Here is a 25,615-nt window from a genome sequence, read left to right on the forward strand (position 1 = left end):
GAATAATCAAATGGATTGCAATTATGCGTACTGTTTTCATAGTTACCATGGAGCTTGACCAGACGTAATCTTTTCCGCGCTGTAGTATATGGTATTATGTACGTGTGTCCAGCATTCGGCAAGAGAGGAGTTCTGTGCTGATAAATGGACGAAAGCCGAGAAGTGGACGCGCCACTTGTCCAGCACCGACGAAACAGTTGGCACTTTCGCTGCCTTGTGAGGTTTAAGCTACATGCCTAACCATGTAACGCTCAAGTGCAGTTTCACGTCGAGGAAGATTGGAACAAATTGCTGACATTTATGTCTGGCCATGGTCCAGCGGCTTTTAAATGCCGGATTCCCTCGTCCGGTAATCACCTAGGTGGCAGAAACCTTGCTGCAGAAGTTCAAATGTCGCAATAATCCCAAGGTGGGCGAGGGAGGTGAGCAGGGTTCGCGAAGGAAGGCACAGGTAGTACCTTATTTCCTCAAGGCGAGCCACAACATCATGTGGCTAACAGGTATGGGCTACCGGTTGTGTTTTCCGTCGCGAACAAACTGGCTCGCCTATGCCCACAATCACGGAATGCGCAGTGCAAACGTGCAAATCAAGCATGCGAAATGCTACGTGGAAAAGTGTTCTACTGCTGTGGTTTACCAGACCGCGAAGTTGCGGGCAAACCTACCTCGGGCAGACCAGCCGTTGTGTGAACGACCGAATGAGGGAACACGCCAACAAATAAATAAAAAGGATATGAGCGCGCATCTTCCTGCACAATGCAGATCGTGCTGCTGTCAGCTACATTTTTCTGAGGTGAGGATCTTGGGTAGGAGTAGACACAAATTTACCGCACGGGAACTGCTAGATGCATATCATATTCATATCAGTGAGCCTGTGTTAGTCAAACATCTGTTTCGAGTATATGATGTGGAAATGAAATTGCTAGGTTTTTCGCGAACAAGATGACTTGTCTTTTGCTCTTTGCCGCCCCGTGGTGCCGATTGTGGGCGCGATATTTATGTAGCAAGCTTTGTGCCTAATAAGGAGTTGTGAGTGTAGCGCCGTCTTTCTTTCTGCTCTATCTGTCACTGCTAATCTTTCTCTTCGGGATTTTTGCACTACTACATCACGTCGTCGGGCACTAGCCCAAGAAAAAGTTATTGTGTAATATATTTCTAACGACGCGGTTTCGCCACATATGCACTCACCGTCGCATCGGATATCATGCGTGGCAGCCTCCGGGGAGCTGTTTATGCTGCGCAGTATTACAGGCATCACAGGCTCGCTATCGCTGTCATTGCTTCGCTCTTCGAGCGAAAGCGTAATCATGAAAAAAAAAAATTCACAGATTTATGGACTTCTATTTGTGAACGTGCCACTGCTTCTTAAAATGCATGTTTGACTTTCGTGTCATACCAGTTGATCTGAAATATGGATCAACCAACTTTTTTTTTCTTTCGGGCATAATGTCTGTTGCTCTCGCGCAGTGTAGCCAATTGGATTTCTTTTGGTTAGCCTTCCTGCCATTCCTTACTTCTCCTCCCTTCGTTTAGGATGAAATTAAAATGCTATCATAAATGCTGGGGTGGCTAACCATGCATGGACACAGTGATATTATGTGCTTGTCAATGCGTAGTAATTTGTCTTGTAACACCCATGGTGTTTTTAAATGTCTTTATTAAATCTGTTTTTATTTTTTGTACACGCGCCTGTGAGAGGGGCGCACGCATAAGTTAGCTTTGGCACTGGAGACGAAGTCGGTGTCACAGTATGTCAGGCACCTCGGCCGGAAGACATCCACCGGGAAGCCGGAGAACCGAGATCGTAGCAGATGCAGACGCAGCAAGAGGGAAAGCGAAACCAATCGGCAAAAATGCCCCGACACTCGTTGCGAGGGTCGAAGGCCAGTAGCCGGTGCAGCCGGAACTGCTGCTCGCACCGGCAGCCGTCCCGGCAGAACATCTGCTGGTTCTCGAACCTGCGTCGCAGTACGGTGTGCATTAGGTACACGTGCAAATCGGTCACTGTTCAAAACTTAACGAAAGCAAAATGGCGCGAATGACACCGCGCAGGCGAAGGGAGAACTGCCCGGTGTTTTTCGCCGCTTCCGTCTCATCGTTTGCGCAGTCGTTTCACGTTTACATAACATGCCAAACGGAGGCAGTTCAGCAGTGTTGCCGATTTGCCCCTCTTTGAAGTGCAGAACATTCATTGCATTGTGTGGCTTTACGACGAGGCACAGATGGACGCGCGAAGAATCGTCGTAGCGCCTGTTTCAACAGAACGATTTGAGCATACGCCACGCCATCGAAGACACTACGCCCAATTTCATCTAAAGTCCAGGAACTGCTTTATGTTCTACAGAATGCTGATAATTAAATCGTTAAAAGAGAGAGAAAGGATGCATTGAAAGGCCGGGTGGTTAACCAGAGGTAGTCTCGATTGGCTACCCTGCACGGGACGAAGGAGTAAGGGGATAAAAAGAGGAAGAGAACGCAAGGAGAGAGAAGAGAGAGAGACGAGCACGAACAATGTAACCACGTATACTATACAGAGCTACAGTGAGATAGATATAAAATCCTGGCTCTCCCGTAATCGAGAGTAGATGTAAGCGTGAAATGACTACCGGCAAAGCAGATTGGTTGGAGATGATACTTGCCACAATCTTAAAATGGTGTCGTGCATGTTTGCAGTGGCACACCTCACCACACTACACCGCAGCACGCCATACTGTGCACTGGTCCATATGGACGCAATAGTTTCCTGTCACAGACGGAACCTTATTGCCAGTCTCGTCTCGGTGAAACAGCCATTCGCGGCGCGCCGGACGCTGCAGGCGCGCCGGACGCGCCGCGGACCTCACGGACCACTGGCGTTGAAAAGAGTACTCAGCGCAAACAGATGACAATCAAGTATATAATGCCCTGTATCTGCCTTTTGAATGTCGTTATTGGAAATGATAAAGCTTCAGCGTACTAGAAGTTGCAGCTTGAGTGATATTGCGAACAAACGTTAGGGAGAACTCGGAAGTAATATTTTTTTGTAGCTTGTTTGGGAAGTAACTAGCGCATGTAATGCTGTCTTGTCTGGTTGCCCGGATGATCTCGTTTTGTTCTCGCAACTTCCCCGGATGTTCTCGTTTGAGGGTCCGGATAACGGCTCTGGCTTTTTGCACAAGGTCACTTGAAGGTCACGGGAGCTAAGAGCATTTCATGCTTAATAGAGCTGTGGCAGGCGGTGCTCGTAGTCTATCATGAAGGCCCGCGGACCTCAGGAACCTGAGCTATATAACGCGAATAAAGCCTCCGGCGCACGGTTTCTTTTGGGAGCACTGCATGGCTTAGAAGGTTTTGTTCTGATAGTGCACAATTGTCGAGTCGGTCCAGCCCTGGGCACATCACTTGCCTCTAATCACAAAGTGTGATCAAACACCGATAATGTGTGTTTAAAGCACTCAGTAAAAGAACATAAGAAGATTATGATTCAACTTCAAGCAGTGCTGTGACGTTGGCTCCAGAAGGACTGGGCCCATATACGGACGGACGCACGGAGGGCCGCACACACTCACGCACGCACGCAAGCACGCGCAGAGGCAGCCGGTGAATGGCGAAGAGCACTTACGAATACGAAAACTGAAGTACGCCCGAGATATCTTCGATGCTTTGTCGCCGTCACTCGTGACAGTAGGACGGAACATCTATGCGTTTCTGAGCCATTCGACACGATGTCTTGGACTAGTATCCTTACTCCTTGCGTAGGAGTCTTGCAGTGCTTGTATCTTGCCTATACGGCCCTCGTTCGAGGAGCACAGGCCCCGTGCACCTGCGGTGCCATCTGTGAGAGGGTGTTTTGTGTTCGATAGAAAAGAATTTTTTTTTTATGAGCGTGGCTGTGTTGTAGCGCCAGAATGGCATAAACAGTGTCTAACTGTATATATCCAGCTGGTCCCCAATTGAAGCTTTAATATAAAAGATTCATGAAAAAAAAGGAACCCGCAGGCAATGCAGAGTCAGAAACGCGGCATTAGATGTTATTTTCTTATTGTTTGTGTTTGGTTCCTGCTGCGAGATCTGCTTGTATCGCGTGAATCAAGGGCGCTGTGTTCAGAAAGCTTACTGGAGTGAGCGACAGTGCTACATAAAATAGTGGCGCGCCTAGAAAGGTGCTGGACAACCACAATGTAGAAGGTTTGTCGTAAGTTAGCTGCCATCACCATCCAGCAAAATTTACTTATGTTCAGCAGTCTGCTTAGATTTCTTTCCTGAACAATTTTGCACGGTGCTGTTGCCACAGGCTTGTAAGCGGTTGTGGCCATGGCTGTTGCCATAGGCCATAGACTATAATCTTGTAAACGCGTGCGTTCTGTACTTTATATGTACAGTGTACAAATGCAAGCGTTCACACGTGACCGTGTGCCTTTTTATGAAGACTGAGGGAAGCTTGTGCCGCGAAGCTGAGCAACGGACGAGCACGGACGAGAAATGCAGCGACGCATTCTCGCGCAGAAAGTTTAGAGATTTTGATTAGGGGACGCTAACCGACCTGCGTGCTCAAGAACCTAGTCTGCTTAGCGTTTGCGGGGACCCAAGCGCAAGCGATTAGGGGTCCCCTGATGTATAACTCTATTTAATAAAAAAAATTGACTCGCCATCCCGACCCTGCGAAAGTGGATGACCGGCGGAGCTGTTAGAAAACCACTCAAATGCCGTCGATGGGGATATGAAATGTTTTATTGTTCTGCCTAGTCTTAGCACGACACCGTTGTTGAGCATTACCATTTTGCACTCTTCGACGCTCATCGTATTCACGCTGTTCTTCGGGAGTCTTAACTTTGCATAGTCTATCCACAGCAGTCTTGCAATGAACAATGAGTTGCTAGGCAGGTCTCTCTTTTATATATGACGTTTAGTGACGTCACTCACTGATTCGCATGCTGCTGTTGCCCCTGTCCCACCGGAACAGCTTATGCGACCGTAATCTTTACCGGGAAACACACGCGGGGAGAAGGAACGTGCCTCGCATTGGTCACAGGCGCTTTGTCATCCACCGCATCATGATGCGGTTATGACGCTTGTTTTGGGCTTTTCTTTATTGTAATGAAGACTGAGCTGTGTGTTGTATGCCTGATTCCAAAGAAGATATGCACTTTTTTTTGCTGATGGACAACAAAATTCGCCACCAATTGGAGGCTAACATCTTCGCTGTAAAAGTCCGCAAGCATCGGTGTGGCATTCTGTGTATGGTCCACAGACACAAATTCCTTCAAATTGACGCAAATAGACTATTAACATAAAAAAAAAAACGATGCAGAGAACTATCTGTCTAGTACATATCTACCATACAGGGTTTTTTTTTTAGCTGCACGAACATTTTTAACATTGGCTGTGCCAGATAGCGCATTCTAACCCTGTATCTAAATTGCAAGGTGAGGCGGCCATTACTTCTACGAGAAATTAATATGCTTAATTGAACTATCAACACATTTACGCTAACTAGATTTTAATTAATTGCTCCGTGGCACATATTTCAATCCACGAATTGTAGCTAGTGAGTATGCAAGGTAGAACGAATTCTGAGGTAGCACCGGTTTCGATATGTGCGCCGTTAAACTTGCGGTAAAGGTGCACTGTTCTTCCACTTACTTTTTAAAGAAAACGCTGTTTTATGCAATGAAGCACAAAAGTAACTGGAACGCCAATGTATTTTGTCGGACAATATGAAAATTAATATCTTAAAACTGGCGTAGTCCTGAGAATTCGTTCCAGGTCGATATGCCTTGCATACTCACTAGCTACAATTCAAAGATTGAAATACGTGCCGTAATATAGTTCATTAAGAAGTTAATAAGCGCAATCACGTTTTAATTATTCATTTAAGCATATTGATGTCTCGTGGAAGTAATGGCGGCCTCATCGAGTAATTTATAAAGATCAATGATTAGAATTATGCTATCTGCCACAGGGAATTTTTAAAGATTTGGTGGAACAATCATGGTGCACCGGATTCGCCTTGGTGTCGCATTCACCCAGCGTTATAGACATCTGATTGGTCGCAGTGATACTAGCCCAAATTATGAATGCAGTCAGCTACCAGAAACACTTGATCATATATTTTGCGTTTGTCTCGCGTACGCGCAAGAACGACAGAAACTGGTCTCTTCCATTGCAAACGTCGATAAGAGACTTCTATCAGAAGAGTTTCTTTTAGGTCCTTGGCCTAATGCAAACAGCGCAGCCCTGGTAACAAGTGCTGCTATAGCCTTTCTACAAGCCACTCGGCTGGACGCACGGCTTTAGAGATGCCACAACGCTGTGAACGTGTATAACGGTGTTTCAGCGAACACTTCCAAAAATTTTTAAAGGTTGCCTGTGGCAGATAGCTCAATTCTAGTTTATGAGCCGGTCTACTCGAAGCGGCGGACACTACTTGCAAAAAAAAAAAATAAACAAAAGAAATTGATATGGAAAATTGACTAATTAACAAGAATTCACTAATTAACTTATATCTCATTATCTTAGGACGCATATTGCAATTTACAAATTATAGCAGTGGACTTCGCAAGGCGGATCCACTTGGAACGAGTTCTCAGGGCGACACAAGTTTCGAGATATAAATTCCCGAACTTTGCGGAGAAATGCATTGGCGTTCCAGTTACTTGTCTGCTTCAGTGCATGAAACGACGTTTCGTTACCAAGTTAACTGGAATGCCAGTGCATTTCTCCGCCAAGTTCGGGAATTTATATCTCGTAATTGGTGTCATCTTGAAAATTCGTTCCAAGTGGATCCGCCTTGAGAACTCCCCTGCTAGAATTTGTAAATTGCAATATGGGCCATAATGTACTTAGTTAAAAACTTAATCAGTGCATTGTTACTAATTAGTCGACTTTGCATCTCAATTTTTGTGCAAGTATTGTCCGCCGCTTCGAGTAGACCAGTTCATGAACTAGAATTGTGACATCTGCCACAGGCAACTCTTAAAGATTTTTGAAAGTGTTCGCTGAAACACCTTGTATATACGCACTTCCTCCTCATATCATCATCATCATCATTAAACATCCCTTTTCCTCCCGTCCTTTTCCCCAGTGTATAGCAGCAGGCCAGAGGAAGTTATCGCTCAGGCCGACCTCTCTGCCTTTCTGTAAATAAATTCCTCTCTCTTGGTGTAGCTAAAAGAAAAACGAAAAACCTGTAGGGCAAAGAAATGCGGCATAAGTATGAACGAGTCGCAACTCGTGGCTACATAGAAGAACATTTCTGGCTCTTGATAGGTATGCCCGTTTTGCAGGCCGGGGTGCAGGGTTATACTCACGCGCACTTCTCGGCGTGCACATACTGCTCGAAGGGGTAGACGTTGAGTAGCGCCAGCACCTTGCCACGGGTGTTGTTGGCCCAATAAGGAGCGAGCACTTCTTGCTTCACCGGGCATGCGTTCCTGCAGCGGAGAAGAGCATGCATCGCATGCAACTCGTGTGAAGAATAAGCGTGGTTTGGGGGCGAGCTGGCGCTTGCTCCAGATGCCCACTTTCAGTGCAATGAGATGCGGAAGTGAGGGACAATTGTCTTTCGACAAACTTAAGCTGTATTACATATATATTCACCATGTGCAGTATAAGCAGCCGTAGGGTGTGCGAGCATGCCGTATCTGACATGCCGTGTCTGGCTAGCCCATCTGGAAACGCATGTCTAAATAGGTTTTCTCGAAACAATGACAGATCGCAAAGTACAGAACAGCAAAGTGCGATGTCCGTCTAGTTGGTTCACGGCTGTCAAGGTTTGCATGGCGCAGAACTAGTCCGTATTTGACCAAACTGTTCATGTTTGACAAATCAAACTACGAAAGGTGCACACACATTTGGGCCTTTCTTAGTCCTCGTCTAATTTAGCACTGTTTTGTTGAACAATATAGTCACCAACGTTTACCAACTAGCCCAAGTTTCCTTTATGCTGCTGAAGAAGTTCATATGCCCTAAGCCCGTTCATTCATTATACTTTTATCTTTTACGCCGCACATCTTGGCAGCCCTTCTGGAAGAGCACATTACCGCTTCTAGACAAGTCTGCGGGGGGTAAGGGCCAGTCACCTTATTTGAACGAAGATTAGTCTTTCATGAATACATGTGTGCGCTTTGGGCGCTACATGGGCCATCTTTTTATCAGAAAGTGAAAGAAATGTTGAAGTTATACCGTACTTAATAGGAGCGAAGCGTTTCCCTTAAATACTTGACAGGGGCCCTGTAGAAAATGCGGCACAAGCGCGCATGAGAAAGTAAAATGCAGATCCTGCGGGAATCGATGTTATGCGAAGCATTTTGCGCGTATCTATACTATCCAGTACTATTTTGGGCTTCGCAAAGGACGTTACCAAATGGACCACCATGACTTTGTAAGGTGAGCGTTTGTGTGACGACAGCAGCAAGACGACGACGTTGGTGATGGTGATGATGGTGAAGAAGGAACTTTGACTCTGCGGTTGTTCAGCTATGCGAATGATGGGTTGTGCACGGATTTATCAAAACGGTCCCGTAGGCCGAAATAATGGGTGTTAAATTAATCGTTCAACTTCTTTAACGTCTCAGTACCTGCAGTGCCAAGGACTGCAACTGGCCCCAGACAAGTGCGCTGCGATAGCGTTCACACGGACGCTTATGTGTTGGTACCCAATTATGATCAATGGAAATGCCATCCCATATGTCACCCACCACAAATACCTCGGCGTTGTCATTGACCGTGGTGTTTCATGGTCGAAACATGTGACAATGTTAAAGAAAAAATTAACTGGGCTTGCTCAAGTTTTTCGCTTTCTGGCCGGTATGAAGTGGGGTCCATCTGAGCATTCGCTACTCCGGCTGTACCAGGCTCTATACGTCGGGTACTCGGTATAGCCTGCCAGTTTTATCAAGTATGAGCCCGTCATGTTTGCGTACGCTGGAAAGTGCCCAGGCACAGATGCTGAAAACATGTCTCGGTGTTCCACGTTGCACCTCAACCCACGGAACAATTGAGGAGGCTCGCGTCACCCCTTTACCTGTCTATCTACGATGCGGACCTCTTCGAGTATTCTTGCGACTGCTGTACCGTCATGGACGCCATCCCTTATTGACACTACCCGATATACGGCCGGACTCCACTTTTTCAAGAGCCGTTAATGCCAAGGATCTGTCATACCAGCATACTTGGCCCCTGCTGACCTTCCACGTATGCCCCCATGGGTAATGTCCAAAATACCGGTACGTCTATCTATTCCCGGAATTTAAAAAAAATCGCGGATACCTACCGTCGGCCTCAGACATTTAACACTTGAATATATGTCGAAAGAATATGACTCCTCGGTGAGCGTGTATACAGACGGATCGGTGTCGTCGTATGCGTCTGGTGCGGCTTTCATCGTGCCTGCGCATCAAGTCATTCGACGGTTTCGTCTGTATAACAAGACGACTACAACAACTACGGAGCTAGTGGCAATCAGAGAGGCGGTTCAATATATTTCGCGACAGCCTCCTCAAATATGGACAGTCTTCAGTGACGCAAAATCGGCTCTTCAACTACTTAGAGTGGTGTTGAAAGAAAGCGCTTACGGAGTGTTTCCTCTTCAAACTGCCGAGCTCTACACTTTAGCGCAAGAAAACGGCCGCTATATCACATTTCAGTGGATTTCCAGTCACTGTGGTATACAAGGCAACGAACTGGCCGACGCCGATGCGAAGAAAGCACTCGAAGAACGAGAGTCACTGCTTTCAATTCCTTTTTCAAGAGCGGACGCCAACTTTCTCCTCTCCAGGGTCATCCGAAAATTGACAGCAAAGCACTGGGACAATCCGGATAATCGCCACAGACGACTCCAGAGATTGGACCCTACCATGAAATTTAGGCTACCACCGAAAATTCAACGCAGCTGTGCCAGTCTTCTGCACAGACTAAGGCTGGGGGTAGCGTTTACGCGCGGATACGTGCACCTCATGCGACGCACCGAGTCTCCACACTGTGAGGTGTGCAATGTGACTGAGACTATAGGTCATCTGCTTTGTGACTTAAGTACGTGGAAGAGCGTGAAAGGTTGGACAACGACCTTACGCGTCTCGACAGCGCACCGTTGTCGGAGGACGTTATTTTAGGCCCTTGGCCAGATGCTCAATCGAGTTTCAAGGCCATCCAGGCATTACTGAACTTTTTAAAAATTACGGGCCGGGATTGCAGACTTTGAGCATGCCAAATTGCTTGCCATATGTTCATCTTCCTTCTATCGTCATCGTCACCCATCATGCGCCTCTTTCTTCCCTCTTTCTTTCCCTCTTCCCCTTCCCCCGATGCCGATTAGCTGGCTAGAGGAATATACCTCAGGCCGACCTCTCGGCATTTCGTATCATTAAACTTCTCTCTCTCTAATCGTTCAACTTACATGATAACTCACGCGGCACCGCGAAGCGCGGCTCTCCGTCCAACTCCCCTGTGACGTAAAAGTGTGGTGTAAAATGAAGCTGTCGTCGCCACCTCCCTCTTCTCACAGATTCCGATCGACGGTTTGCGTAACTCGTGACTGTACGCGTGTATAGGCTCTTCAGCAGCAGGGGTGAGGCAGACCGCTTTATCGCGCGGTATTGCGAAGCTTAATTTTACGCCACCCTACTACGTCACAGGGGCACCGTGACCCGCGCTTCTCGGTGCCGCGTGCATAATCGAGTAAATCGAACAAATAATTTGACGTCCGTTAATTTTGGTCCCAATGGTCATTTTGAGATGTAGAAATAGGGAACTAGACTGTTATGCTAGTTCCTTGGAATTGTCCAATATTGCCACGTGGAGTGACGTATGAAGAACACAGTAGCAATGCTGTGAAATACGAAACTAACTTTTATTGGGCAAACCTGTGCCCACAAAAACAAGCTACACTTAAAGAACGGCGACAAAGGCGAACACAGTCGGCGATCGTCAAAATCTGACCAGTGGGTCAAGCGCGTCGGCTTTTATAGATCAGTCGTTGAATGTTCCAGAGTAACCGCTGGGACTCGCGTGCCTTCCACAAAGTTCTTCGCCATTCGCGTCGCGCATACATGCAATCAGATTACACAAGGTTCGGCGACAACAGACAGCGGATAGAAGCATCGATAACATTCTAGAAACTTTCGATACATGTAGCCGCGTCCTGCGCTGAGCGATAAAATTTCTTAGACGCTAAAAGCGCTCACCCGTAAAAGATGAACGAGTTCACGTGTCAATATAAACATGTGCCTAAAGGTTTGTAACTAAGAAGTTAAATAATGCATTTAATTTACTTAGTGAATGGACGGCTTTGTTTTTTTGATGAAAAGCGAATCCCGGTCCACGGCGGCCGCATTTCGATGGAGGCGATATGCAAAAACGCCCGTGGTACTTATATTTAGGTGCACGTTAAGGAACCCAAAGTGGTCGAAATTTCCGGAGTCCTCCACTACGGCGTGCCTCATAATCAGAAAGTGGTTTTGGCACGTAAAACCCCATAATTTAGTTTTTATCTTGATTATGTGCCACTTGTGCCTGGGCAGATAATTAATCTGTAGTGATGTGACGTAGGTTTTGGAGGCTTTCTTAAAAAAAAGTGCTGGAAGTAAAAAAAGGAAAGGGACACTGTATGTCTTCCGATAACGCAACGCTCCTGACAGCTGTAAGCATGGTCAGCTGGGCAGCTTTCAGAACAGTGAAATGTTGTCATATGCGTTACTCGATATGCAAATGAATATATGAAAGCTTATAGAAGGGTAATAAGTAGAGGAGTAGGAAGGACAGGCAGGCGAGGCCGGACGGATCCGGTTTTCTACCCTGCACGTAAAGTCCAGGCAAGCTTATAAAGTAATTTTCTTGAAAAAATGCATGTCCCGTTTACTGAGAGGGGAGCTTCGGGAACCCGCTTGACGGGGAAGAAGTAAAACGCGGGTGCAACACTCTTTTAAAGAATAACGAGTAAGCTCCTTATAGGACGCACAAGCATTACCATAAGTAAAAGGAGCATAGGGATGCAGTTGAAATTATCAGGACACTAGACAAACCTAGCTGAAATTCGGAGATATGGTGAGCTGATGCGAAATGGTAGGGCTGAGTTGTCTAGGGGCCCTTTCCTATATTTAGCGCAAATGCAGCTAACGTGCAGTACCTATTGACTCTCTGTATTGTTTCTATACGTTATTACTGTTGCTACCTGCTTGCTTCTCACAGCCGGCAGAGCGATTCTGCTGCTGGGCGGCGTAGTGTCTCTCTATAGCTTAACAGCCTATACAAGGTGCCCCAGCTAATTTTAGCCAGAGTTTAAAAATATGTGAATGCCACGTAGCTGGAGAGAATCAAGGTAATGTTGTTTGGTGTCGCTTGGAGATACTCGGATAATTTTTTTTCCATTCCGCCTAATTACATAATTAGTCTAAATTAATTAAACAACTTCTCAAATATTATGATTAGATTAATATTGTCAATGAGAAATTGTTGAGCGACATGAAAAACTCCCGATACAGCTTTCTGTTGCTCAATACGTGCTACATAAAAGTGTTTTTCCTAGCGCGAAAGAAGCCCGCCAATGCACGGAAAATTGCCGCTCGACTGGCTGCTCGAGGTATTTTGCGTGTATTCGCGGCCTTCTTTCACGCTCGGAAAAACACTTTTATGTAGCACGTATTGAGCAACAGAAAGCTGTATTGGGAGTTTTTCATGTCGCTCAGCAATTTCTCATTGACAATATTAATCTAATTATAATATTTGAGAAGTTGAATTATTAAGACTAATTATCTAATTAGGCGGAAGGGAAAAAAAATTGTATCTCCAAGCGACGGCAAAGGATATTACCTTGGTTCTTTCCAGCTAGCTGACATTCGCATATTTTTAAACTCTGACTAAAGTTAGCTGGGACACCCTGTAGAGTATTACAGTAACCCTAGGGTGACCCTGTCGGCTCCACCGTGCCGTCCTTTGAACCGAAAGCGACAAAGGCGGACATGCCACTTCGTTATCATCGGACTTGCGTGCGAAGTGGTGGTGAAAAACTTTTACTAATGAGCTGACCAAAAGTAAAAACAAATTAAAAAGCAGCGTTGTGCGCGGCCTTCAGGCTGCCGGTTGTGGCGTCCAGGCCATGGGACCACAAGCCTTCGTGAGCTATTTCTACCGCTGCGAACTCGACACTTCGCGCAGAGAGGACTCCGAGAAATAAGGATGATTGACAGGCTTAACCTTAGTGACTGCGGTTGGTCTCCCTTGAATGTAAAAGGAAAGCACGACGTTGCTAAGGCACTGCGCATGCGTACTCACACGCCCCTCCTGAGAGGCTCGGCCGGCGGCGGCTGCTCGGCCGACGCATCCTCCTCGGCGTGATCGTGCGGGTGGTTCACCGAGGCGGCTGCCGTCGCCGGCCGCTCGTGGTGGTGCGGTGCGTCGTCGGGCGCCTCGATGCTGTTGCTGTCGAGCAGGCTGAACAGAGGCTGGGACGCCGCCGTGCTCGCCTGGCTGGTGGCGTACGCGTGCAGCGGCTCCGGCTCATGCGTGAACGGCTCGCCGGCCGCGTACGACGGCTCGAAGTCGGCAGCCGCTGTCGTTGTCGTCGCCAACGTGCCGGTAGACAGGTGCTGCGGCGCGGAAAAAGAGGCACGTCGCCGTCGGGGGAAACGGGACGGAGCGAGGCATCATGTTAGCGCGAGTGTGAAACCCTTCGCATAAAACGCTTTTGAAATGCGCGCTCCATGACGAACTTATCCCGGTCCGGTGGCTCATGAAGTGCGTAAGTGGCACTCTTATATTATGGGACACCCCGTATTCACACGCACAAAAAAAAGTTCATAGGTACTTACTCTAGAATTGTTCGTAAGAGCAGCTGCCTGCCACTGTCATGGTGGACATATTATTAGTGAAGGTGGTCGGCCAATGACTGACAACACTTGATCATGGACGAAAATATTTCTGAATATGGCCCCTGGGTTCGTATTCACAGAAGATAGTCGTTAGAGACGTCCGCGATTCGCCGTCGTCAGTACGGTCATTCCGTTGCTGCAATCGCTATCACGAGTGGCGGGTGCTTGAGCGCTGGCCAATGAGGGGATGCTCTTACGTCAGAAAAGTATTGTGAACGCAGGCCTTGGGGACAAATTCTCGGTAAGTCGCTGGCCGTCGCTAATAATTTGTGCGCCGTAACTCTTACCTGGTTCAATCGAAAGTTTATGGCCTATTTGGTTCATTGTCCTAATGTGTTATGTTGCGTTGTTGTCCGAAAGAGCCGGACGCGGGACCAGCCGAGTCGAGAGCAGAAGCGGAACTGTCTTTATTTGGCATGTACAGGTTCAGGATGCGTAACGTAGGTGATGCGAGCGGTCGGTTAAGTTGAAAGGCGACACACAGGAGGCTGCGCAGGAGCAACCGATGATGCTGTTGCGCAGATATATAGTACGATCGATTCGCAAACGTCGCAGAGCCAGGACGAGGACAGGTGTAACGCCATATATAAAACACAAACAGGCCTCCATATGTGTCTTTTATATATGCCCTTTACTCTCGTCCTCGTCTTCATTCCGCGAAGTTTGCATATGCGCAAGATTAGCTGGCATATGAATTTACGAATTGTTGTATAGCGTTGTTGTATACCCTGTTGACGGGTTCACAAAACCTTTTGCTCGTAAGAACTGCTTCTGGCTTCGTTAACATCGTGTTTGCTATCACGATTGGCTGGCGCCATGTTCTTACAAAGTGTTCTTATAAGGACGAATAATTTCAACAGTTCGTGAGCCGCATTCGCCTAGCTTTCGGGCCTGAACAACTATACTGTTTTTGAGTCAGCAGCGCCTCATTCAATTATCCCGTTCGCTGTCAGGATGGGCCGGCGCTCATTCTTACGATCTGCACATGAGTATCCGAACGGCCCCGTGAAACTGGGAGCTGATTGGGGGCGGGAATGCCGCTGGAAAGGCACAGCAGAAGGCCCAATATATATATATATATATATATATATATATATATATATATATATATATATATATATATATATATATATATATATATATATATATATATATATATATATATATATATATATATATACATGTATAGAGAGAGAGAGGTCATAAGGGAAAGGCAGGCAGGCCGAATATAGCCTTTTCTACACTTATAAGCTGAGTGCGCCTTATTTTGTCGTAAAGCCCTTTCACAACTATAAGTTTAAATTAATTCGTTTTCACTGTATCGCGATGTTCACGGTTCGCGAACGCTTGAATGATAAAACGGTCCCCTTATTCACAAGACCTGTCTTTCATACACGCAGTTCGGGATTGGCCACCCGTCGCGTTAGCAGTGAGATTGCTATCATGATGAGTAGCGGGCGCCAGAAGTATCGCCTTTGAGTAAACTTTTGCACGTAAGACAAGATTTATGAGAAGGAGCCCAGCACAGCTACTGATTGCAAATCAATGGGTGCTATTCTCGACACGCATGGCGGCTGCACGGCCGCCATTATCCGCCATGTTGACTCTCTGATTGGCTGTGGCGAGCTCACGTGCCTTGAAATTTGTGCCGGGAAACGGAAGTTTTGCGAAATGTCATTTTGCGTTTTCATCAAGATGACGAAACGTGACGTGGAGCTGCAAATTTTATGGACTAATACATTTTTTTGGTCCTTGGCAGATATATTGTGATGTTAACGCTTCAAAAAGAATGTGAGCGGTAGCGTGCAGAAGCCAGTGCAATGCATCTGCAATTGCGCGAATATGTGGTGGCGATCCAATATATGCGCCATGCCAGCTTGCTGATTGGCTGGAGGAATATCTCGTGAGGAGCGTCAGAGGAAGGGCTGTTTCGTAAACGTCATTTTGACGATGCGTGACGTTGCGCCGGGCCGCCATTGCTGAGATTTTCCGCCAAAATTTTTGCTGCGACGAGCCGCGCGAATTATGCTAATGAGCAGCCATATGCAATGGCAGCCGAGAGGAATGCGTATCGCCACATTTTCCCCGCCATTTGGCGCCACGAAAATCTTTTGTTCATAACGCGTGCTCATAGTATTTGCATCGCTCTCGGGTAGTGTTGACATTTGTGTTTGGGGCCATCATTTTTTAAATGAACGCGTTTATACGAAAAAATATTGGTTGAACATAGCAAACGTTCGGCAATGTTGTCCACTTTTCACTGCTGCATTTGTATTGTAATCAAGATTAATGCTTTTTCGCACAATCAAAAGTTATGACAACGGCCTCTTTCTAATTTATAAAAAGAAATGTACGCAAGGCGGCGCCTTGAAGTTTCCTCCCGCGGTGCGAGTAACCAGCGAAACGAACAAGAGATGGCAGCGCCGGCGCTTGCGTCGCGCTAGTGGATATCTCTGGCGCGCGCAACGCTATCGGTGATATTCGGCCGTTGCTCAGCCAGCCGAGTCGGGCTGAGTCACTTGCGTTTCACGAGATAGCGATAACGTGGCCTAGAACGTGCGCGCATCACCACTGGTAGGTCGCGTATGTTTTCACAAGCAAGAAAACAAGCGCGTTGGCGCCAACATGCGATGACTCATTCCATTTTCCGGGGACACGCATCCTAGCTATTGAAGCAGACGATGGCTTGTACGCAGCAGACGACGGAAGCGAGAAGCGTTTTCGACGGAATAATCATACGCTTTGAGATAGCTGCTTTATTTTTACTGCAGAGGAAAACTGTTTTGATTTACCTAGAACCTTACGTTCAGTGCCTTCATTTCAATTTCTTAGGCGAAACGTCAAGTTGGCGTCACGTTACGTAAGCAAAACGGGGCCACCCGCGCCATTTTGTTTGCGTCGCGCCTACGTCATGCATCGAAGAAAATGGCGGAATGTCCAGAATAGCGCCCCAGCCTTCAAGAAAATGGGTCTAGCCGCCTATCGTCTTGGTGCAGGATGGGATATTTTTACCACGTGAGTTAGATTCCTGTGTGCATGCGACATTCCAAAAGCCTCGTGCTTTGACTCTGCACTTAGCTCCAATTTCAACAGCGGAAAATCGCATAGTTGCGAGCCGGAGCCGAATTCACAAAGCTTTTCCTCGGCAAGTAATGTTAACCATTCGCGGGCCACCTTCGGTAATAATCCAACGCGATGATCGATTGGTATTCACTCCTACGAAGAGTTCTTCGTAAACACTTTTTTTTTACTTTTTAAAATTTTATTTCAGGAATAAGGGCCTTGGGAGAGCGCGAGCTTAGGGTATGTGTACCAGGAATAGGAAAACATTTTGGACGTACCGCGAGTTTTTGTTCGCGCTCGCTTGGGTCCGGTTTACTTTCGTTACCTTTTAGAGCCGCTTGCTCGTGATCATATTCTTATTTCCGGTAATTTCTAAGCTGATTGGCTTCACATTGATTTCATTGATTTCCCGTTTACTTTCATTCCTTTTGAGAGCCGCTTGCTCGTGAGCATATTCTTATCTTATTTCCGGTCATTTCTGAGTTTACTGAATTCACGATGATTTCATTGATTTCCGCTTTACTTTCGTTCCTTCCGATAGTCGCTTGCTGCAGCTGAGCACAATCTTATCTCATCTCCGGTCACATCTCAGTTCACTGATTTCACGAGCGCAGGCTTGCCCACCTCCCTGGTGGTCACGGCGGCTGCCGGTGCGTGCGTGGGCGCTGTCGGCGTCGTCAGGATGGCGGCAGGTTCCTGGTTGTGCGGGGTCTCCGTGGCAAGCCGCGAAGGCGCGTCGATGTCGACGGGCTCGCCGTGAAACACCACTTGCGTGGGGCTCCTGTTAACAGATGCATTGCGCACGTTACTTCTCGTGCAAAGAAGCCACGCACAGTTCCCCTTTGTTTTTTTTTCGCCGCCCGTTCTTAAAATAGATGCGAAACGGCTGTTTTCACGAGGTGTAGAACGTTTGCAGAACGTCATTCGACGATCCGCTTCCCACACTTTCTGATTTCGTTTCACTTGTATTTAGTGCATTGTACAAATTTGCTGAAAAAAAAAATACATAGAACGGAAACGTCAGGGACTGAAACTAAAGTGAACTGCATACAGAGGCTTGAGTGACCGCCTGTAGACCACTTGCATGAAAAAAAAAGGAAAAAAAATGTGCATGGTATGTTGATGAAGTGGTTTCATTCAGCACATATGGCAAATTTACTGGCCAATGGTCTATGTCAGGTCTGAGGAACGTTAAGCATGGGAACCGCGTGTAGCAGCTTACAGTAAAAAAAAAAAGCTTGGATTTTGTCCCCTTGCATATTAGTGCAACTTTCACTGACACCGGTGTTTTATACTGTCGTTACGCTCGTGTACTTCGATGTGGGTGCACCTTAAAGAACACCAGGTGGTCAAAATTATTCCGGGGTCAGCAACTATACGGCGTGCCCCATATTCAGACGTGAGTTTGGCACGTGCAACCCCAGAATTGTTCATAGTGTCGTTCTAGAACTATGCAACAGGTGCTGTACTGACAGGGACCTCGTCAGTTTCAAATTACTATTGCACAGAATTATCTGCTGGCGACCTTATCTGTTAGTTTATTATCTGTTTATTGTATCTAGCGTTCTAATTCTCTAATATTCTCTAATTTATTGTTATTTATGTGTAAATATACTTTGCTGCCTAATTATTGGTTTCTTACTATTGCTTGTTTTCTTCATGTATTCTTTAACAGGAGGTCTCCCTGATAGCCTAACTATAGAATCTCCTTCTGGACTTACAACATATGTCCATATGCGCATAATGCGGAGGTTGTGGGTTCCTGATCCAAGGGTCTGGCATTCGATTATCAGGTTGTGGAATGAAGGCGGCCTCTTTCGTCGCCTATCCTCAGTGGGTCTCTTCGACGTATAGAGAGAGAAACTCGAGGTAATGTGGTCTAACGATAAGGCAGCGCATGCTCACTCTTGAGCCAACAGCCTCAGAAACGTGCTCCGGAGCGCACCACTGCTAGGGGATATAGGTATAGCGCACCCGGTCGAAAAAGTGCATAGCGCTACGCAGTGACCGTGAAATAAATTGGGGAAAAAAAGAAGAAAAGAGTAGTAAAGGAAAGAGAGAGAGGTCTAACTTTCTGAACTTAGACTGGGCTCTACAATCCTACAATATTTTGAAATAACTTGCAATTATTAAGTTTAGTTGATGTGACATAGTTACTAGGCGCGAACAAGGCTAACGAAAAAAAAAGGTTAGGACGTGCTCTGTCCTGTGCCAACCTTTTTCCCGTTAGCCTTATTTGCGCTAGTAACTATGCCACATTTTATTCCAATCTTCTGACGACAAATTTAAGTGCCAGTGACGCAAGCAACAAGCGATGGCCCGCAGCGTTGCTTTAAACAGCCCAATCATACGCTTACCTCCTATATAGGAGGTCAATTTTATTTGCTTTCACAGCGAATAGCATTGCTTACCATTGACAGGTTTTTCTTATCTTATTGATTGACAAGAAGCGAGGACCGTACAGAAGTGCAGATGGTTTCGGTGGTGTCGAGCTAGCGCTGTGAAAGTAGATAACCGAATGAGGACAGTGATGGCGGCGTCTGCGTTGGTATGCTTCCCCTTGCTTAGCTCGCGGTGGCTGGGACGCTATAACCTCAAGCTATTCAAAACTAGTTTTCTGTTTCATTTCTGCAACCAGTCCTCCACGATTGGTAAAAAAATTTTTGGGCCACCTCCGATTCGCCTGTCTTTCACGGGACGCCACGAAAACCGCGAGAACTCCCCGTCGCATATAACGTGTACACACTGGTTATGCATGATTAGACTGAACGAAAGAAAAAAAAAAAAACTATGTTTCCGATGTTACGCCTTTTTCTGCATTAGCTCTCCGCTATTGGTTCAAAGGTTTCGCCAATACACCTACTCCGCCTGTCTGTCATACGACGTCACAAAACCGTTGAAATTCTACGTCAAAGTGACGTGTAGGCATTAAATACGCATTAATATGTCGAACAAAACAGATGTTTTTTTTTTTCTGAATAGCCGGAGACTGCCCCGTTCCGGAGAGGAATAAAAGATGACTGCCCACCAATCGCTCTGGCCCTGGCTACTTGAAGCTGCCGGAGAGCACGCATTTATTTACGTATAATAAAACATGTTGCGTGGCAGTATAACGTTGTCGAGCCCTTTCGGCGCGTATACGACATCGTTCTTCCAATTTTTCTTCGCTGAGTATTCGTTTTAGTGGCATTTTTAACCTTCCGTTGCACGCCACCACGATTTTCGGTCGCTCTTAGACGTGTGCATGTCCAAGAACTTTAGGCGGTCAGTGTTAATATAATATTCTCCAATATAACGTCCCTCGCAACCATTTGTGTATAGCTTTGGAGTGCTATCAAAGCTGCGTAGCCAGCTGTTCGTCACGCGAATCGCAGACCTTTCCATGCTGAAAAATAAAATGCGTAAGTGAAGGAATATGCACACGCGCACTGAAGCATTGTGCAGCACGTACACACATATAACTTGCACGAGCAAACGCACCAATTTGGGAGCTTGCGCAACAGCCTGGCAGCGTTGAAAATAGCAGCACCCAGCCAGCTGAAATGGAAACGGTGCGCACAGGCATCCACACAGTGCCAAAAGAAAGAAAGAAAGAAAAAAAAACGATTCCAAGGTGATACGCGTACCATATACCTAAAAAAGACAGGCTTCTTCTCCGCGGAGTTCTTCGTGAGTTCTGATTTCCTAAAAGTTCTCTGAGCTTTTGCGCATGACTTGCCTTAACCAAGTTGCTCACAAACGTTTAGCCTTTTCGAGCCCTATATGTACTGAGGAACTCCAGCCATCAAACTTTGTACGCAAAATTATGCACATACGTTTACATGCATAGCTTCCAATAACAGGTGTATGCGGTAGCCATGATCTAGCTCAGCTATAAGCACTCAATATGTGATCAATTAGAAACACTATAATGCATGCATGTCAGAAACGACGGTACTGACACGGAGCTTGACTCAGCATGAAGCCGCCAGTCCGCTCCAAATTCAACTCCGCTTTCTTTTTATTAGATTTGGATCGGTGTGAGGAAGGCAGCTTGACACGGACTATCGTCAGATTTTTTTTTTTTGTTAGACTCAGGATACCTGTTAGCTGTTTCCACAGGTCCTTTGGCCTTTCTCATGGACAACCGCGGGTCCACCTCAACATATTGAGAAACGGTGCACTGTGGGCCGTTTCGGGGGATAGGAATTCTCACCAAGGTATGGAGCTAAAAAAACAAAACAAAAAACAGAAAGATAGAAAACAGCTATGCCTCATGTTTGCAAAACGCGTTGCGTTATTTTCATCTCTCTCTCTCTCTTTGCTTATTTAAGCACGTGGCTTGACCGGCGTGCAAGATGGCTGGCTATACGGCACATCGCCGCCCTTTACAGTAACAGTCTTTTGTACACGATCAGAAAAAAAAAAGAAAAGGTAGGCGACCCTAACCTTAGCGTCTCTTAGAGGCACTCGCACCTCGGCGGTGGGGTTCTTAAGGTTAACGTAGGCGAACGCAACACACGAACCGAACTCGGAGGCAACTGCTTTCCAGTAATTAGCCGGTTAAATATCATGCCACCTTCTTGTGTGTGCCGTCATTAGTGACGTCATTACTTCCGCTTTCTACTTCCGGGTTTCCAGGAATTTTGCCAAAGCCGTGCTCATTTGGCGGTTCTCTAATCTCTACGATTGCGTGCTTTGGTGTGCTGTAATCAGTGATGTCTAATTAATGATTATTATTCCAGACTCTTCAGTAACTCAACTTGTAAATAAACTTATGCTCTGATATCATATCTATAATGAAACCCATGAATTTTGTACTGTACTATTTTCCCTGTTATGATTTATTTTAATTTTCGTCCATGGTCGTCTCACTGATTTCTAATTAATTGTAATTATGCCAGACACTTCAGTAACTCAACTTGTAATTAACCTTATGCTCTGGTGTTATATCTGTAATAAAGCCCATGAATTTTTTGCTGTGCAATTCTTTTCTGATTTATTTTGAATTTCCTCCCCGGTCGTCTGAGGAGGTGCACCGGAAGTGCTGCGCAAGAAATAGGAGTGTCAATCCATGCTCGTGCCACTAAAAAGAAGGCTGTTGCAACTTTCTTTGTATATCAACAACTAAGGGTTTGCTCTAAAAAAAAAGCATACGTTCGAAAAGAACATTTGAAGACGCCTAAGCATTTCTTATAGGTTGCGAATGCGAAAGCATTAACGCCCAATTGAACACCGCTGAGCGGTTCGTCGAGTTTTGCGCTGCGAGTATAATGTACCATAGCAGTACGTGCTGCCCGAGCCAGCATGCAGCAGCAGCCTGCGGTGCCAACACCGCATGCCACCGACGTCTTGCGCGGGGAGAGGCCGAGGAAGCAGCAGCGGCCACTAAGGCCGCAATTAGGGCACGCGCAGCAGCTAAGCTTATCGGGAGAGAGAGAGAGAGAGAGACTGCGGGGCAGGTAACTTCTGTTTAATAATTTCCAGTCATTCAATAATAATGGCTCCCTTTTAGGTGGCCTATATAGGAATTTGCTACGATTTATTATTTGGGAAGGCTCGCCATGTTTGCACCATTCAAAACAACGTGCAGTGCTGTAGTATCACCCTTCTCTCCTTCAGCTAACGCAACGGTGGGAGTGGGTTTGGCAGCATGTTCTTCCTTTTTTCAATACTGTCACTGCCATGTTGCCCCAGATAATTGAAAGCAGTTGTTTATCATTCACAAGTTCCTAAGGGCCCGGACGTCTAACTGTAAGCGGTACTACATACATGTGTCAATGCATATAAGCCTGTTTTCTTTTTTTGAAGAACGGACTCCGCGAAAACTGGACCTTTCATGTTGCTTTAGAAATGAGAAAGTATTCGATATTCGATTCAATATTCCGTGGTTGTTTTTGTCGAATATTCGTATTCGATTCGATTCGGAAATTTCCCCATTCGGACACCACTAAGGAGAACGCATGCACCCTAATGTTACCTTTCAAATCCTGACGACCGGTTACCGTCTGTATCGTGACCAAGAGTGTGAACGTTCACGCCGCTAATTCACTAGATCGAGTACACCATGGGGCTTTATTATGCGAGGATTGCTTTACTGCGTTTCTATTCGTTTCTGATGATCCGCCCCACCAAGGGGCCGATACCAGCGATAGCGGTGGCGCGGCTTTGCACGAGATAAGGGCAAAGGGCAAAAATAATATAATTGAAAGTGAAAGGCATCGAGCGGAATACTGCTAGGGAACGCTCTTCAGGCTGCAAATGTTTTACTGAAGTTGAACGCTGTACTAGATACCGTTACATTCAAACCAGACCTTTATTTCAACGCTCATTTATGAAGGATTTTTTGTTGTTGAAAATAACAATCGTTATAAAAGTTTAACCAATAACCAATGTGGTTCGTATTACAGAGGCATGACCATATTATTCTTCTGGTGTGACCGCAGACAAGGACGCAGACAAGCGCCAACAAAGCAACATTTGAGAAAGTTTAAGCACCATGACGCTAAGTTGGTACTTGTTCTGATGAGTCGGCTGATCTGCTACGAACAAGCAGCGTTAATACACTGTGGCCTGGAAACTGCGATACTCACCGTTCAATCGAGTCAACCGCCTATCACCAATGCTTTTAGAGCTCAGCTCTTAGGCGCCCGTTCCTGTCGCGAGCTGTTGGCGTTGGCGTAACCGAGCGAACGAGCACAGCGAAAGGTGAAAGCGAACGTGGAGCGCAGCGGTGGATGAAAGAGGCGAGCAGGAAAGGGGAGAGGAGAGTGCAGCGGCACCATGAGGCGGAAAGCGGAGGAGGGTATAGCGTAAGCATAAGGAAAGCGTAGACGAAGGTTACGAGATGGGGGGGGGGGGGGCGCCAGAGTAGCGCGGTCGTCTGGGAGGTCTGTCGGCGGCGGCTGCTGTCACCCACGCGCAGGCGCTCGCGATCTCCAGGTTAGCGAGGCAGTTGCGCCGTATTTCGCTTCGTTTGCAACGTGCCGCACGAGACATTGTCAGCGCCAGCCTAGTTATCACGAAAGGAACACGTATAGAGCTGCGCTCAAATTTCGTATTAGGGAGTATTGTAATCGTCGGTGATGTTTTCAATTCAGCGAACAGGATAAACCACCGCAGAACGCATTCGGCGGCCGTTCACTCACTGTATGCTCTCTTACAACGCTCACGTACTCACCCGGGCTTGTAGGCGCCTGCGTCGTCGTCGAGCAAGGCCGGTGCTGTCGTCACCGGACTGTCACCCGTCACGTCCATGGCCGGCACTGGGCTCGTGCCAGCTGTTGTGGTCGCCATGCCCACGGTCACATCGGCGTGTGCGGGCGGCCGCGGAAACGGTGGCGGTGGAGGTGGCGGCGGTGGTGGACGTGCCTTCTCGCCGTCTGCCAAGGGTGACGTCTTGAGTAGGTTTGCGTAGCGGCTGTTGGGCCGCACCCGGTACGCCGCCCGACCGCGGGTCCGATGCACCGACGAGACCGGCGGGACGGGGCTCTCCGGCTCGTGGAAGCGCAGGTCGTCGTAGCGCATCCTGCGCGCCTCTATCTCGGTGCCTACAATCACGCTGTGTCGCTGGTCGCCGTACATGCGCCTCACCAGGCCTTGATTCTCAAAGATGTAGCGCCGCACCGCGTGCCTGCGCGTGACGATGGTTGTCAGCGCGGAGTGAGCTACGTGCAGGCTTAACGGGGGTGTTGAGCTGGCTCTGAACCCTCCTCTAAATTACTGTGCGAAATTTGGCTTGCATGCGTTACACGAGAACCCATGGAGCAGTAAAAAACGTCCGTCTAGTTCCGAATCCGCAGTTAATGAGCGTGATGTTAATGGTAACATTTTTCAGAGGCTGCTGGGACTGGAATGCGCCTCCTCTATGGTCGAGTGTCACAGACGATCTGCCGCGCCACCGTTCACACTAATTCATATCGCGTAGCGGGGCTGTGCTGCAAATTAGCAGCAGCGTCTTATGCACTACAGTGGTTTTCAGCGTTAGAAACTTGATAAACAACTGGGGCCGAATTACATATATATTGTGGGGTTTTACGTGCCAAAACCACTTTCTGATTATGAGGCACGCCGTAGTGGAGGACTCCGGAAATTTCGACCACCTGGGGTTCTTTAACGTGCACCTAAATCTAAGTACACGGGTGTTTTCGCATTTCACCCCCATCGAAATGCGGCCGCCGTGGCCGGGATTCGATCCCGCGACCTTGTGCTCAGCAGCCCAACACCATAGCCACTGAGCAACCACGGCGGGTGTGGGGCCGAATTAGCAAAGCTCTTCGTTTGCAAGCGCTCTTTTTATTGGCTGATCGCCTTCATTAATAATATGTCCTACATCATTATTGGCTGTCATTATTATTGGATTGTAGTATCAATCCAATCATTATTGGCGGTCACGAACGCTTTTGGCGTAAGAACGTTTCGTGAATATGGGGGCCCTGTTTTTTGAAGATAAAGCTGCTGGTGACACAACTTTCGCCTACAACCTGACTAAATGTGTGCGTAGGAGGAGGAGGGAGGGGGGATGTGCCGTTTGACGAAGGCGGACCTAGCCTTGTAAAAGCTGTTGCCACCCAAGTGCCACTTACATCAAGTGCGGTAAAGCCAAAAGCCCGTCACAATACTTCTCTTAACACAAGGGAAGACCAGCGACGAGCATGGATTTGAACTGGGACGCATAAGGCTGCGCGCCACCCGTTCCACGTTTGCTTGTTACCCCATCCACCCCGCTC

General features: G+C 47.1%; 1 protein-coding gene across 2 annotated transcripts in view; it reads right to left on the reverse strand.

Moving 5' to 3' along the window:
* Nucleotides 1-1,642: 1,642 nt before the first annotated feature.
* Nucleotides 1,643-25,615, reverse strand: part of spz4 (Spaetzle domain-containing protein 4) — a 61,589-nt gene continuing 37,616 nt past the window's right edge. Inside the window, exons 3-8 of one of the 2 annotated variants that reach the window (XM_050196828.3) lie at nt 24,067-24,519; nt 20,388-20,444; nt 17,532-17,688; nt 13,249-13,562; nt 7,290-7,412; nt 1,643-1,958 (exon numbers count right to left, since the gene is read on the reverse strand). In XM_050196828.3, coding sequence (XP_050052785.1) covers nt 1,754-1,958; nt 7,290-7,412; nt 13,249-13,562; nt 17,532-17,688; nt 20,388-20,444; nt 24,067-24,519 — 1,309 coding nt within the window. In that variant the 3' untranslated portion in view covers nt 1,643-1,753. The remainder of the gene's footprint in view (nt 1,959-7,289; nt 7,413-13,248; nt 13,563-17,531; nt 17,689-20,387; nt 20,445-24,066; nt 24,520-25,615) is intronic. The other variant, XM_050196829.3, reaches the window with a different exon arrangement.

Source organism: Dermacentor andersoni, chromosome 1 (genome assembly GCF_023375885.2).
Source record: "Dermacentor andersoni chromosome 1, qqDerAnde1_hic_scaffold, whole genome shotgun sequence".
Lineage (NCBI taxonomy): Eukaryota > Metazoa > Arthropoda > Arachnida > Ixodida > Ixodidae > Dermacentor > Dermacentor andersoni.